The sequence below is a fragment of the Phoenix dactylifera genome, chromosome 13, assembly GCF_009389715.1.
Source record: "Phoenix dactylifera cultivar Barhee BC4 chromosome 13, palm_55x_up_171113_PBpolish2nd_filt_p, whole genome shotgun sequence".
Taxonomy (NCBI): domain Eukaryota; kingdom Viridiplantae; phylum Streptophyta; class Magnoliopsida; order Arecales; family Arecaceae; genus Phoenix; species Phoenix dactylifera.
Genome location: NC_052404.1, coordinates 8,024,793 through 8,037,603, shown reverse-complemented (window position 1 = coordinate 8,037,603; position 12,811 = coordinate 8,024,793). Strand labels below are relative to the sequence as shown.

The 12,811-nt window shown below is 40.1% G+C and overlaps 2 protein-coding genes and 1 long non-coding RNA gene across 4 annotated transcripts; all 3 read left to right on the top strand.

Annotated features, from left to right (window-relative positions):
• Nucleotides 1-254: 254 nt before the first annotated feature.
• LOC103709662 lies at nucleotides 255-6,992 on the top strand. Its single transcript, XM_008795120.4, has 4 exons — nucleotides 255-411; nucleotides 2,159-2,717; nucleotides 5,561-5,601; nucleotides 5,729-6,992. Exons 2-4 carry the CDS (start codon nucleotides 2,405-2,407, stop codon nucleotides 6,725-6,727), a joined length of 1,353 nt encoding a protein of 450 aa, XP_008793342.1. The 5' UTR covers nucleotides 255-411; nucleotides 2,159-2,404; the 3' UTR covers nucleotides 6,728-6,992.
• Nucleotides 6,993-7,131: 139 nt separating this feature from the next.
• On the top strand, nucleotides 7,132-8,339 carry LOC113462891. 2 transcript variants are annotated; one of them, XM_026805649.2, is made up of 2 exons: nucleotides 7,132-7,223; nucleotides 7,315-8,339. In XM_026805649.2, the coding sequence occupies exon 2, from the start codon at nucleotides 7,333-7,335 to the stop codon at nucleotides 8,134-8,136; it is 804 nt and encodes a 267-aa protein (XP_026661450.2). In that variant the 5' UTR covers nucleotides 7,132-7,223; nucleotides 7,315-7,332; the 3' UTR covers nucleotides 8,137-8,339. The 2 variants fall into 2 exon arrangements, with proteins under 2 accessions (XP_026661450.2, XP_026661449.2); XM_026805648.2 differs by lacking the exon at nucleotides 7,132-7,223 and having other exon boundaries at nucleotides 7,242-8,339.
• A 1,131-nt stretch (nucleotides 8,340-9,470) lies between these two features.
• On the top strand, nucleotides 9,471-12,429 carry LOC113462890. The gene is made up of 2 exons (XR_003386172.2): nucleotides 9,471-10,382; nucleotides 11,965-12,429. It is a non-coding gene; the product is annotated as an uncharacterized LOC113462890 (long non-coding RNA).
• Nucleotides 12,430-12,811: the final 382 nt, after the last annotated feature.

Sequence of the window (12,811 nt, the reverse complement as noted above, 5' to 3'; positions counted from 1 at the left end):
AATTGTGTGTCGCATTTGAATTATTGTGGTAATATCATAGTAGTTAAATAATCCATGGTGCATGCACTTAAAATCGCATCCATAGTTAGATGACACACGAGATGTCACATTCCAAATTTCGTAGAATCCCAAATTCACGGCCCTCATATCAACCCCATATGTGTCACGAGATACGCACGTGTTCTCCTCCGTTGTCGCCATCCGGAATCTACAGCGGAATTTTGGCTCTGGCGTGCCATTTGAGAGAGAGAGAGAGAGAGAGAGAGAGAGAGAGCGCTCTATCGTCACTCGGGCCTTCTATTATTTCCCCTTTTTTCTCTTCCTCCGAGGCCTCTTACCGAAAGCTCGGGCCTTCGTGCTCTTCGGCCGCCCTTTTTCCTGTTGACACTTCCAAGCCCAAAATTTCGCCGGGTATTTTACTCTCCATCTATTGCATCAAATCCTGCTTCTTTGGGCGATTTTTGCTGATGTCTTATCCACTGTTCCATGCGAAACATGTGATTTCGTGTCCGCTAATTTGGTTTCCCTAATATCGTTTGCCCCAAGATTCGATTTTTATCTTGCAGGTTGGGATTAGTTTGTGATTTATGGTTTTCCTAGTTACTGTTATTCGTTCTTTATTGTATATACTGACATCTGTTAGTTTGAAGCGCATCAAGGTTGCATTTTGGATTGATTTATGTCATATTGTGTTCGTTATTTGATTTTTCCTCCCCATTTGGGATTCCCCTTTCTTTCCTTAAGATGCCTATGATACATCGGTTGGTTTTATAGGGTTGGGAGTTGGGAAGATGGAACCCTGGAACCTTTTGTAATCATGTGGCTAGTCGGAGAATGAAGAAAAAACCATATAGATGGTTGAAGTGTTGTCTGCATAGCTATTTTTCATTGGAGCACATATTTATGGCGTGGGCAGAACTTATAGATTTCATTTTGTGAAACAATGAAATCAATGAATTGGTCTAGTAATCTTTGATTTCTGTTTGGAAAATTTTCATGAATCAATCTTATAATTTTAAGTTAACGAGCAAACTTTAACTGCTTCAGGATTGTGAACCGAGCATGCTATCGACCTTACCTCTACGCTCCTACCAGATAACTTGCCATTTTTTTTTTAGTCGAAGGAAATGCTTAGTGTGACATTTTATTTAGTTGACACATCGAAAGCACATGTTTGGCTTTGATGAATGGATCAAGTTCTATATGGTTCATCTAGCAAGTTTATTGCTTTGTTATGTAAGGTATCCTCAGTGTCAGTGTTTTGGTGCAAAATGGGCATGATTTCATTTTTACTTCCCCACTTGAGGGAGGATTTTCCGGTTGAAATTTTATCCTGTGACAGAATATTTAATCTTGCAATAGAACAGTGAAAAATCTCTTGCTGAGTAGAATGCTAGCATTCAGCACCCAGCCGGTAAGTTGTCCCCCTCCTATAAGCTAAAAAGTTATAAATAGTCAGGCTAACTTTTTTTTCCCCTTTGGCCTTTTTTTATGCCGAATTTAGTATATTTCACCATGGCCCATCCAGATAAATGTGATGTTTTTTGGGCAAAAAGTAGATAAACTACATAAACTTTTAATTAAACTATGTTAATTATAAATGCTAGGATTTTAGTGTAGTTGATGATTGTTCTTTGAGGTATTTAACGAGACATGTTAATGATTTATCTCTAACCTTTTCTTAGAAGGTTCATATGCCTATGTACTTCTATATTTACTATGCTTGTAATGTTTATTATATCTAAAAAAATGTGCCTCAGAAATTTTAAGGAGATTGTCATTTATGTGCCTCAGAAATTTTCATGTTGCTCGAGTGGTAATTTGTCTCTGCAAGGGGGTAAACAGGTGCATGATTACTGACAGGTGCATGATTACTGGAGTGGAGTCGCTGTTCATGGATATGAAAGTTTGTGATTGAATGTATAAAGTAGTAGATATGATTGCTAAACCTTAATGATACCACTCCTTTTTTGTTCTTTTTTGTTTTCTCATTTGCAGATGAACAATATGACATTCTAAAATCAGGGAAATGCTTAACTGCAAAGTTTGAAGATCTGATTGAGACAGGACATTATAATAGACACTTTTCTGACTCCATTTTAATTGAAATATTTTTTGCGAGCCTATTATAACTCTGGAGCTTCAATTATTGCAACAGGTACTCTTATCAACATGTCCCATCATCAATGCTGATTCAGTGTTTGATGCATGATGTCTTACCATTCATTTTGGAGTGAAGATCATAAATGATTCCTATCGGAAGGAAGCTGCAACTGTGTAAGGCATAATTGCTTCCATTGCATCTCCATGCCATCACATAAAAATAGCTAAGACGGGTGCTCTGTGTTGTGTGGCCACTGGGCCACATGGATCAAAATGCAAGACAGCCAGTAGAGACTGTTCCATGGATCCCAGTGAACCCCATTGGCGAATGAGTTCAAGCTTCTCCCCTCCTTTGTCAAGGAGATGGGACTGTAGATTTCAATCAGATGGATTATCTCATAGGGTTCATGAAGGTCCCATATATGGGTCATCGCTATCATCACACAGTAAGGGAAGTAGAAGTGGTGTCAGCAGTGACCGGTACCTAAATCATTACCATTCAGTGTCTGATGGGGCACTTTCTTATTTAGGGAGCCCTGCTGATAATATCCAGGCACCTCGATGGACACCACCTGGTCAAAGATATGATCTTGGCGAATTTACACCTGTAGGAGGTAATACATGCTGTTTAATTTTCTGATGGTTAATTTATGACAATAAGAAAGAACTACTTCAGTTTTTTTTTAAGCTTAATGTGATAGTCCTGTTTCTCCATTCATTTTTGTTGTGGCCAGTGGCTACAAAAATTCTCTCTCTGTCTACTCCTTCTGAAGGCTGCAACTTTGGAGGTTGGATGGCTGACCTTTACAGTGGAAGAGAAAAAAATCAAGATAGATAGGGTAAAAATAATTTTTACATTGAGATAATACAACTGAATATTGTTGCATTACTATATTTTGGATGGGAAAGAATTTTAGATTGAACTGAATATGATCATGAAGGTTGATGTAAAGGTATAGGTCTTAGAGGCTTGCTGATGATTGACTCTTTGGAAAAGGCTCAGCATCATGTTGTCAGAGGGAAAGAGGTGTAGGAGGCAATAGATGGACATGTGAAGGAGCAAGAGCGCAAATTCTCTTTTCATCTTTCTGACATGTAATTTTTTATCATCATTGTGCTGCAAGTATATTTTGGTCTGGATTTTGTTTCACTAGACTACTGGCCGCGGAACATATTTTTGTGCCCCTCTGACTTAGGAGGTAACCTGCTATATCATCTAGTGAGTGCTGGTTTTCTAGGTCATAAAGATGGCCAAAGAATTTGTAGTGATTTTGGGTTACTTTATTGTGCGCTATGCCTTAATTCTCAATCCCTTTTGATGGTGGAAGGTAGATAATGAAAGTCGTCTTGCATGTGCAAGTTAATAAGCATAACTTTTGTTACATGATATGATGCTAAGGCCAATTTCTACCAGTTTAGGATGGTTCTTTTGCAAATTATTGATCATTTTCATGAAATGATATTCATCATGCATTTTCTTATCTATTTTATGCAATGGTTTTGACTATTTAGTATGTTTATCGTGTGAAAAAAATTATTAGTAGCTTCTCATGTTTTATGAAAGAGAAATTATAATGTTTTTACCTAGGTTGTGAATGGTAGTAATGACAAAAAAACATGCAGTTGATTAAGAGGAGAATCAACCGACTTGTCATAGTCAGGTTTATAAGGATCGAAAGAACGGAGGAGGAGAAGGGCATGCTTGTGTTTGTGTGCATGTATGTGTGGATCTTTGGGTTTGTGGTGTTTGTGAATGTATGAGTGTGTCCATCTCTCTCTTTTCTTGGGTAGATATTGGAGAAGTGATTATGGGGATTTCGGGAGTTGTATTACTGGTGACCTTTTGGAGAGGCCTTAATTTTCAAATATGCTTCAAAATTGACATCAAAGTTGTGAATGTGTATGTATGCACTCATGCACATTTTTGCCCGTGCCCTTTCATTCTAGCATGCTTGTGTGCGTTTATGTTTTCTGCTTGGGGTAAGCATGAGAAAAATAACACAAGCAGGAATTGGTGAAGCTGGGTCACCTGTTTGCCACCTAGTGCTTCAGGAGAGATATTCTGATCCACAAATTTTTGATTGCTTCGGAATGACATCACAACAGAAAACGCTATGGTCTATATGAACATTATTAAGGATATATAGTGGCACAATCTACTTTTTGCCATTGATTAGCTTGATCTCATTATTGTGATATTTTGATTAAGAAATATTTGGTGAATAATGGTTGTATGTGCCCTCCAAAGAAAACTTAACTTGAGGGAACTAGTCGTGGCATTAATTTTTCTTGATTGCTCTCTCTAAGGCACCTTTTTTGGATTTTACCAGGATGCATGACTTACAAGTTAGACATAGTATACTATTGCTCAATCTAATAGTTTTATACAATTTTACAGATAGGTTCTAGCCTTTTTTTCAGTAGAAAAATTTGCATGTGAGCATACGATAAGGTTTTGAGCTTTTGGGATTCTTTGAATGATAAGCTAAGGAAGGTAATGAAGAGAACTGATTGATGAATATATAAGAAACTTGTTGATGACAGACTTCCTAATGTGCAGGAGGAATGGATAAGTAGATGTATTGGAGGAAAATCTCAGGACCATTAAATCTTTGGGAGAAACACAAGGCAATCGATTGTATGAAGAGGGCGATCTATGTCAAATGTTGAGAAGCCTAAGTGTGGAAGGCAATTGGATTATGAGAGAGGACATTGATTTTTATGTAAAAGGGAAACATGATGCGACCTCTAGTTGAAGGTATTGATACCGTTTCCTAATTTGTGTTGTTAAGAAAATGTTGTAAAGGGCGATAGTTGTGAGTGTTGTGAAGAGAATGCAATCTTTAAATCATGCAGTGATAGTTCTTCAAGAGACACAGGTTTAACTTTGGTTATCAAGAATTATCTGGATCTCGCTAATGATGGTAAGGAGGCGATTTTTGAGCCTTAGGGTTGGACGATTGGTTTGAGTTAAACCTTTACCTGTTATGCCACTAAGATGGGAAGGACAAAAGAGGTGAGGGATTTAGGCTGAATAGAATGAATTGGTAAAAATGGAGGTTTTGTATATACTTTTAAAGGCTTATTTTGATTATGATTTAATTATACATGTTATATTTCTATCAGGTAGGATTGGGGTGAGTACTTTATTTCAGATCTCTGTAATGCATGTAACTCTTCCTTTCGCCTTCATTCTTTCTTGTCTTCCATATTCCTTCTTTATCTCTCTTATCCTTCTTTGTTTTCTTCCCATACGCTTCTCCTTTTTTCTCATTTCTCTATTTTGTAATACATGTGGAAATCTATGTACCCTGAAATTAAGTTAGAACTAAACCTATTTGAGCCTTCTTTCTTGTTTGTGTACCAAGAGAAAATAATTGTAAGTGTAGTGCTATCTGGTCACTTCAAGGTTATTCCTCATCATTCAACTAATCTTAAATTTCTTCTACATGATTAGGAACAAGGCCTGAGACTTCTGTATGTTCTCAGTCTGATGAGGTACACTTTTGAACTCCCATTTTACCTAATTTTCAGTGTCCCAAGGCATTTTTCTTCAAAATGTTAAGTGGTGGCTTCACATAATACGTTAATTATGAGCATCATTTTTTCGCATTTCTGGTCGCAGAGGTGTTATACTGCTGGAAACAATCATGGCTTTGCATCCTCACTTTCAGACTCTAGTCAATGGGCATCCACTAGCAAGCAGCCAAACTTCTTCCCACCTTGCAATTTTTCGGGCAGACGCTCATTCATGTCGAAACCTGTTTATCCGCTTGTTTCTCGGAATCCTTTTTCAGATACTGAAGCCTTTGGGATGGCTCAAACCAGTAGTGGTGGCAGGAGGACACCTGGAGATGATGTCAGCACTGACCCTATGTGGCCCGAGAACATTTTGAGCCCAGACCTCACGTTTCTAAAAACCCTAACTGAACTCCAAAAGATGGAGGCTTCTCCAGAACCAAACATAAGCTCGAGGGAAGCATACAGATGGAGTAATGCCAGCAGTTACGATTTTGGATATGATGGAGATGTAATCGACATCACAGACCACATCAGCTTAGAGAACCAAAGGTGTCTTCATAATTCAGCAAGATATCAGAAATGTGGGTTATGCGAGAGGTCGTTGTGGCAGAAGTCTCCATGGAGCTCTAACCGGATTGTCAGAAGCAGTGATATGCCGATTGTTGGGGTACTCTCATGCCGCCATGTTTTTCATGCAGATTGCTTGGAAGAGACCACTCCGAAGAGCCGAATCCATGAGCCTCCATGCCCTTTATGTCTGAAAGCTTTTGGCGATGAAGGATCGACGCCATTTTCAGAACCCCTGCAGGTGGCTCTAAGATCCGTTCGCAGAAGCCAGGGAGTGAACATTTCTTCCAACAGTTCAGGGAACTCATCTCAGAATGTAGGTGATCTGAGGCGCAATCAGTCTCTCCCAATGCCACGGCATGGAGGTTCCTTAACTAAGAGCCATTTCAAGAAGCGGTTTTCCTTCAAGGGAAGGATGGGGAAGGATATCTTTGGGACAAAATTATTTAGGAGGACTGGATCGTCCTCATCTTCATTACTAAATGATAACCCCAACCAAGCCGGGCGCATGAGACCTCGCCAATCCTCAAGGTAGATGGGATTGTAGACATGATCATATATCCAGTTGCAGGTCAGTCTTGTATTTGAATTTTGTCAGTCAGTGATAGAGGGCCCATGTACAGTCTCTACTCTAGAATTTGAAAATTTTAAGTTATAAATCTTTCATAGACTTAATAGATAGCTACTGAGAGTTTGGTACTTCCCACCAGATGTATCAGTGCATTATATCTCTGTTTGGTGTTGTATGGGTCCTTCATGACATCTTGGTATTTCAGTAATCACATGAAAAGTTTCAGGGAGTCTCTCATCTATTAATGTTTTAGAGGAACCCAAGGCGGTGATTTTTTTGGTTGAAAGTTAATGCTTGGCCAGTCGTTGGATTGCAGAGCCATGGTGTTGGTTAAAAAGCCACGGGATTGATGTGGAGACTCAGTGAAGGAACTTGTGAAGCCTCTCTTTTTCTCATGTGATTGTTGTAATAACCATTACGAGTCCACCTCGCCGGCCACTTGGGTCACGCTCAAAGTCAGGTTGCTACCTTTAATTCCTCCAAGCCGCCCGTCTCTCATCACCTTCCTCCCTCCTTCACCCATGAAGGACCTCTCCCTCTTTCTTCTCCAGAACTCCCTAGCATCCAAGATGAAGAGAGGCATCAGAAGCTTCTGCAATGGTGTCGGCTCCACATCAACTTTAAACCAGAGGAAAGCGGAGTGTGATGTGTCTTGCATTGCTGCTCCATCTCCTGTCGGCTCCTGCACGGAGGAGAGCAACGAGATGAGAAGCTCGCTAACTCTGGAGGAGATGATCTTGCAGCTGGAGCTGGAGGAAGAGGCGGCGAGGAGGGCCAAGCTTGATGACTATAGTGAGCTGCACCGCCGGAGGATGTCTTGCGTGAACAACTCCGATATCCTGAGGTCGGCGAGGAATGCGCTGAATCAGTACCCCCGGTTCTCTCTCGACGGGAGGGATGCCATGTACCAGTCATCCTTCCGCAACTTCGGTGCAAGGACTAGCGGATTTGAACGTGGTCGGAAGTCTGTTTGTTGCTCCAGTGCATGCAGGGGGTTGTCTTCCAGCGGCTATGAGGTGGACGTGGAGAGAAGTCTTGGCTTGCCTCCAACTGTGGCAGGAGAGAGTGTAGTCTGGTGCAAGCCAGGTGTTGTGGCCAAGCTGATGGGCCTGGATGCAGTGCCGGTGCCGGTGAGCGGCAGGCGTGGAAGGAAGGCATTGAATCCTTTGTTTAGTAGGAAGCAGAGCCTAAGGAGGATGGGGAAGCATGAACTAGAGAAAGAGAGGCTTTTTATGGGCATCAATGGTTGGAAGGGGAGGATGAGGAGGGAACCACTTGGCTCGTGTTCGGCTGCTGGTTTTCGCTTGGCGAACCCAATCTTTGCCGAGCCGGCAAGGGGCCGGGAGGATTGGCGATTCGCACGAGCACGTTAGCTCGCCATCATTTTGTTATGATGATATGAATGTATGAGGATCCTTGTTTCTTGATTTCTCTTTTCTTTGTGAGCCCATGAAACTCCAAGAAGGTTGATTGTAGTAGCTATGTAAATGATGGTGTGATCATAATCTTATAGCTGCAGATGAATTTTATGGTTCATACCTTGAATAAAAAGTTTATTTTAGGTCCTCTTGCCCAAGTTTTAGTTCCATCTGTGAATAAATTTACAAATGAACAGAACAAATAGGCTATATACATCTTCTAAAATATGCAATTATAACAATAAGTACTTGGCTGTCCAAAAATATGGTTTGTAGATAATAATATATTACATGGTCCATCAGTTTTCTTGTACCGACAATTTGTAGATAATATGTCAACAGAAATTTATAGAGAAAAGTGCAATCATACTTCCCTCGAAAAAAAAAAAACCGGACAGAGGCACCTGAGATCCGTTTTAGGAGAACAGCTGATGCGTAAAAGCAAATCTCTTGTATAAATGCAAAAATAACTGTATGGGAAATATGTGGGTATTTGCTCGCTCGGGTTCGTATTCGGAATTGCCTCCCCAAGAAATATAGCACAGGAATTTGCAGAGGTCCGCACAATTGTTTATGCGGGAAAAACCGCATATAAAGATATATGCGGGACACGAATAAATATGCGGATGCACTCATAATTATTTTATGCGGACGGACGCCCGCATCTTGTTTCGTATGCGGAACTCTCTCAAAATGAATGAGGATGTGTGCATTACGTTTTTATGCGGATGAATTTCCCGATATATATATATATATATATATATATATATATATATATATATATATATATATATATATATATATATATATATATATGCTGAAATTATGTGTAGTATGCGGAATTGCCTCTCAAAAAATTATGCAGAGCAATGCATGAAGGTTTTGTGCGGAAAAAAAATCCGCATAAATAGATTTATACGAATTTGTGCATAAATTGTTTGTGCGAATAAGTACTTGCATAAAAACTATATGCGCACATTCTGCATACATGTACAAGGATAACTTTTATAATAATTATACGGTGCAGCGCATAAAATTTGTATGCTGAAATAGATCTGCATATTAAGATTTATGCAGACATCTATATGTTGGTTGGTGTGCAGAATTTCCTTAAATTTAATATACTGATGCAAGCTTAGTTTTTTATGCGGAGGTGTCCGCAAAATGCATATGCGGAGATTCCACATACGTTGTCTTCCAAAATAAATATGTGGCCATGCGCATAAATTGTTTACGCAAATTATAAATATATATATGCGAAACACTGGTCGGTTCGAATGCGACTTCAATTAAATATGCGGAGGTACGCGTAATGTTTTATCAGACGAGAATCCGCATGAAAAGATATATGCGGCATCCCTTGTGGGTTCGTATGCGGAATAGCCTCTGAAAGTAAAATAGCTTACAATTAAACTTTCGCGGCATGTAGTTGAGGTCCATGCCGAGAAACAGAGACTGAGGTCGTGAGGAGGTAATTGGTTGGTGATGTGATCTGTGTCCATGCGTACGGCCAGCAATGCGGACGTGCATGGCCGCTCCGCCTCCAATCTAATCTTCCGGTAGGCGGCCGCCGGATCTCCGGCGAACTCTTCTGTCCTCGCCGCTTGCCTCCTCCCTCGAGAGAGGAAGACCATTGCTTGGGGTGGTGTTCAATGAGCACGACGACGGAGCTGTGGCCATAAGTGGCGGGGCTTGTAAAGTGCATAGCGTCTGTTCGATGAAATGCTCGAAAGAGATGTCGATGGGTCTGGGGCCAAATGCCACAACACACACGCTATCGAGTCAATGGTGGTGCTGCCATGGCATACCCCACGGACGACTGACGGTGCTCTAATGCGGTCCATGTTGCTGTATCGTTTGTAACCGTGTTCATGTGACTGGTTATCGTGCGATGGACGCAATATCCGTCGAGCCGGCAAGGGTTAGGCAAGATATATGATTCACACGAGAATGTTAGCTGGATAGCATTGCTCTTGCCTCCTGTTCACCATCCCTACCAGCAAACCTGCATGACCAACTTTACCCAAACCCAAATGACACCATCAGCCAAGGGCCAGAATGCAGATCTTACCAGTGCATATCATATTGGGTGTTCTGATGAAGTCTAATGCAGCTTGCATCGTTTATGTCAACTTGCTATCTGAACTCCACGGCTGACCACATTTGTACTTCTGGAGAACAATATATTTACTAACCTAATGGTAAGCACCCACTTAACTATTTCTAATATCAAATTAAATGCATTTGGAGCTTTTGCATGGCCTGTAAAAACCAAAAACTGCTTAAAAATTTACTTTTTTTCCTGCTTCTGCTGCTGCTTGTATTACGCTGCCATTATTTGATTCTTCAGTGAATTGTATGGTTTTACAATGTGGTATTTTGACAATTAATTTTACATAGTTGATAATATATGCGTGCTTCCATTTCATCTGACTTCAAATTTATTTTGTTTTGCTTTTGTTCATGACAATTTGAAGTGCTATACCTGCTAGAATTCGGTAAGAGCAGCTTACTTGATAGAATATAACAGTGCGCTATGGATTAGTATGAGGACATAATTAGTGGTTGCAATTGTTTCCTCTCAGGCTTAACCCGGTGCAAGGACTTTAGGAACCTAAATACTTTGAACACAAATTGGCGAGTACTTCCATAAATGCACATGTGGTGCATGTGAGTTTGCATACGAGATTATCGGTTGCTGGGCTGTTGAGGTCGTGGATGTGCATTGCACCTGTTTGTGGTGCAGTGAGAGAGGAAAGTTGAGGTGGAGTCTGATGGCCTCTTTTCTTTGGAAAAGGAGGGCAGAGGTTTGAGGGAGAAAGTTACAGTGGAGTTGAAGCGGCTCTGGGCCCCGTGGCAGAGCAAACCAGGGGGTGGTCACACCGCCTAGAGTTACAATTGTATAGTCATATTGATATAATTTTAATTTATTACTAACCTGTCATGTTACAATTGAAAAAAGGGTTAATTCATCCACTGTGGTTCGTGACATCTTTCTTCAATTTCTTCTCTCTTGTCTCTCTCTACTTTTTTTTTGTGAAGGACATCTAAAATTTTCATTGTTGGACTGAAATGATGTAAGAATGGCCTCTGTCAAACACTTGAGGAAACACCTCCATAGGTTCGAACATGGAATCTCTCTGATTTGAAGGATGGATGCAACTGTTGGGCTCAAAACCGAGTTTGCTATTGACTTTCTAGATGAAAATAACTAATATCTGATGGACTTTCTAGATCTTGTTTATGGGGGCATGCTTGTCTCTTTAGTTATGACTGACCTTAAAATGAGAGATGGATTCGTTTCTGAAACCCTTGTTAGTTCCTATTTTCCAAATTTTAGCATAAGGTATAATGATCAGGAAGTTTCATGATTCTAGATTTACTCTATAAACTTTTGGCCCATTTCGAACGAGTTACCTCGAAGAGGAGTTGTAACCAAGTACATAGGAAGATATGCGCGCCAATACTAGAAAGAAAGCCTTCCGTGACTGTTAGGGAGTTGGTTCCATATTGTTGCCCACTTCAAACAAATTTTTGGATTTCACTGCCTTCTCGTATTATTCGATCATTCCAAAGTGCAAACTGAATTGTGTTGAAGAATCTTCATTCACAGGCTTGCAGAAATTAATGGTCTAGATATCAATGTTATGACTAAGTGTAGTAAAAGTTCTACTAAAGCTTGATAGGTAGAATCAGGTGAATCATGATTGCTTTTTTGCCTAGGACAAGTACTTTTTTGGGGAATACCAAATTTCAAACTCTGACAGAAGCTACAATGTCCAGGTGCTATTGCCGAGGGAATAGTTGGAGATTTCTTCTGTGGAAGATTTAAAAGTGCATCTTCTCGGTAAGAGTCTTAACTGAGATATGTGCATTCGAAACTTTCTTCTGATAGTAGTCTAAAACTCATCAACATTCATCAAGTTAATTAAAACTGGTTAACTGTAACTACTACTGTAAGTGTCATTTTTGACGGTTGAAATTGTGGTTAGTTGCTGTATATATCATCCTTCGATGGTGAACAGATGATCGAGGAAACATTTTATAGTTCTATGGTGATTTAGTAAGTTGTGGTTCTGTAACATTTGCCCCTTTGGGTTGAAGTAGGTTTATCATTATCCAAAGGCTTACAAATTGATAGTGGATCATGCAGAGTTTTTTTTTTTAATTTACAGACCCTGGTGGCCTTTGTGCATGGGCTAATAATTTGTTTCAAGGATACTCTGAATTCACTTCATTTGCTGATGGCACTTGCCTGTGTGTTAATGTGGTCTTGATTCTTCCATCGAACAATTTTTTGAGTAATGCTTATGATGTATGACTCCAACCATGCTTCATCATCGCCAACAAAAGAATTCTTTTCAAAATACTTTGTTCATATATACGTGGTTAAATTGGCATGGTCATGAATGCTACCTTACCAAGCAAGGGTCCTCTGAGCACATCCCACAACCTTAAAATGCTCTTGGATAGAATATCCTCATCCTTGTATTATTTTTTCAGCCTCATCCTTGCATATCAGCTACGCTATGCCATCACCATCTTCCATCATTATCGTCGTCGTTATCATTGTCATCATCTCTATCATTATTCTACAACTGAGTTTCTACTTTTAGTTTGCTACGTTTCG

What these genes read in the sequence shown, in the direction of transcription:
- LOC103709662 (XM_008795120.4), top strand. Translation starts at nt 2,405, where the DNA reads ATGGATCCCAGTGAACCCCATTGGCGAATGAGTTCAAGCTTCTCCCCT. An exon ending in CGAATTTACACCTGTAGGAG is followed by an intron (nt 2,718 to 5,560) that starts GTAATACATGCT and finishes CTACATGATTAG; the next exon opens with GAACAAGGCCTGAGACTTCT. An exon ending in TATGTTCTCAGTCTGATGAG is followed by an intron (nt 5,602 to 5,728) that starts GTACACTTTTGA and finishes TTCTGGTCGCAG; the next exon opens with AGGTGTTATACTGCTGGAAA.
- LOC113462891 (XM_026805648.2), top strand. Translation starts at nt 7,285, where the DNA reads ATGAAGGACCTCTCCCTCTTTCTTCTCCAGAACTCCCTAGCATCCAAG.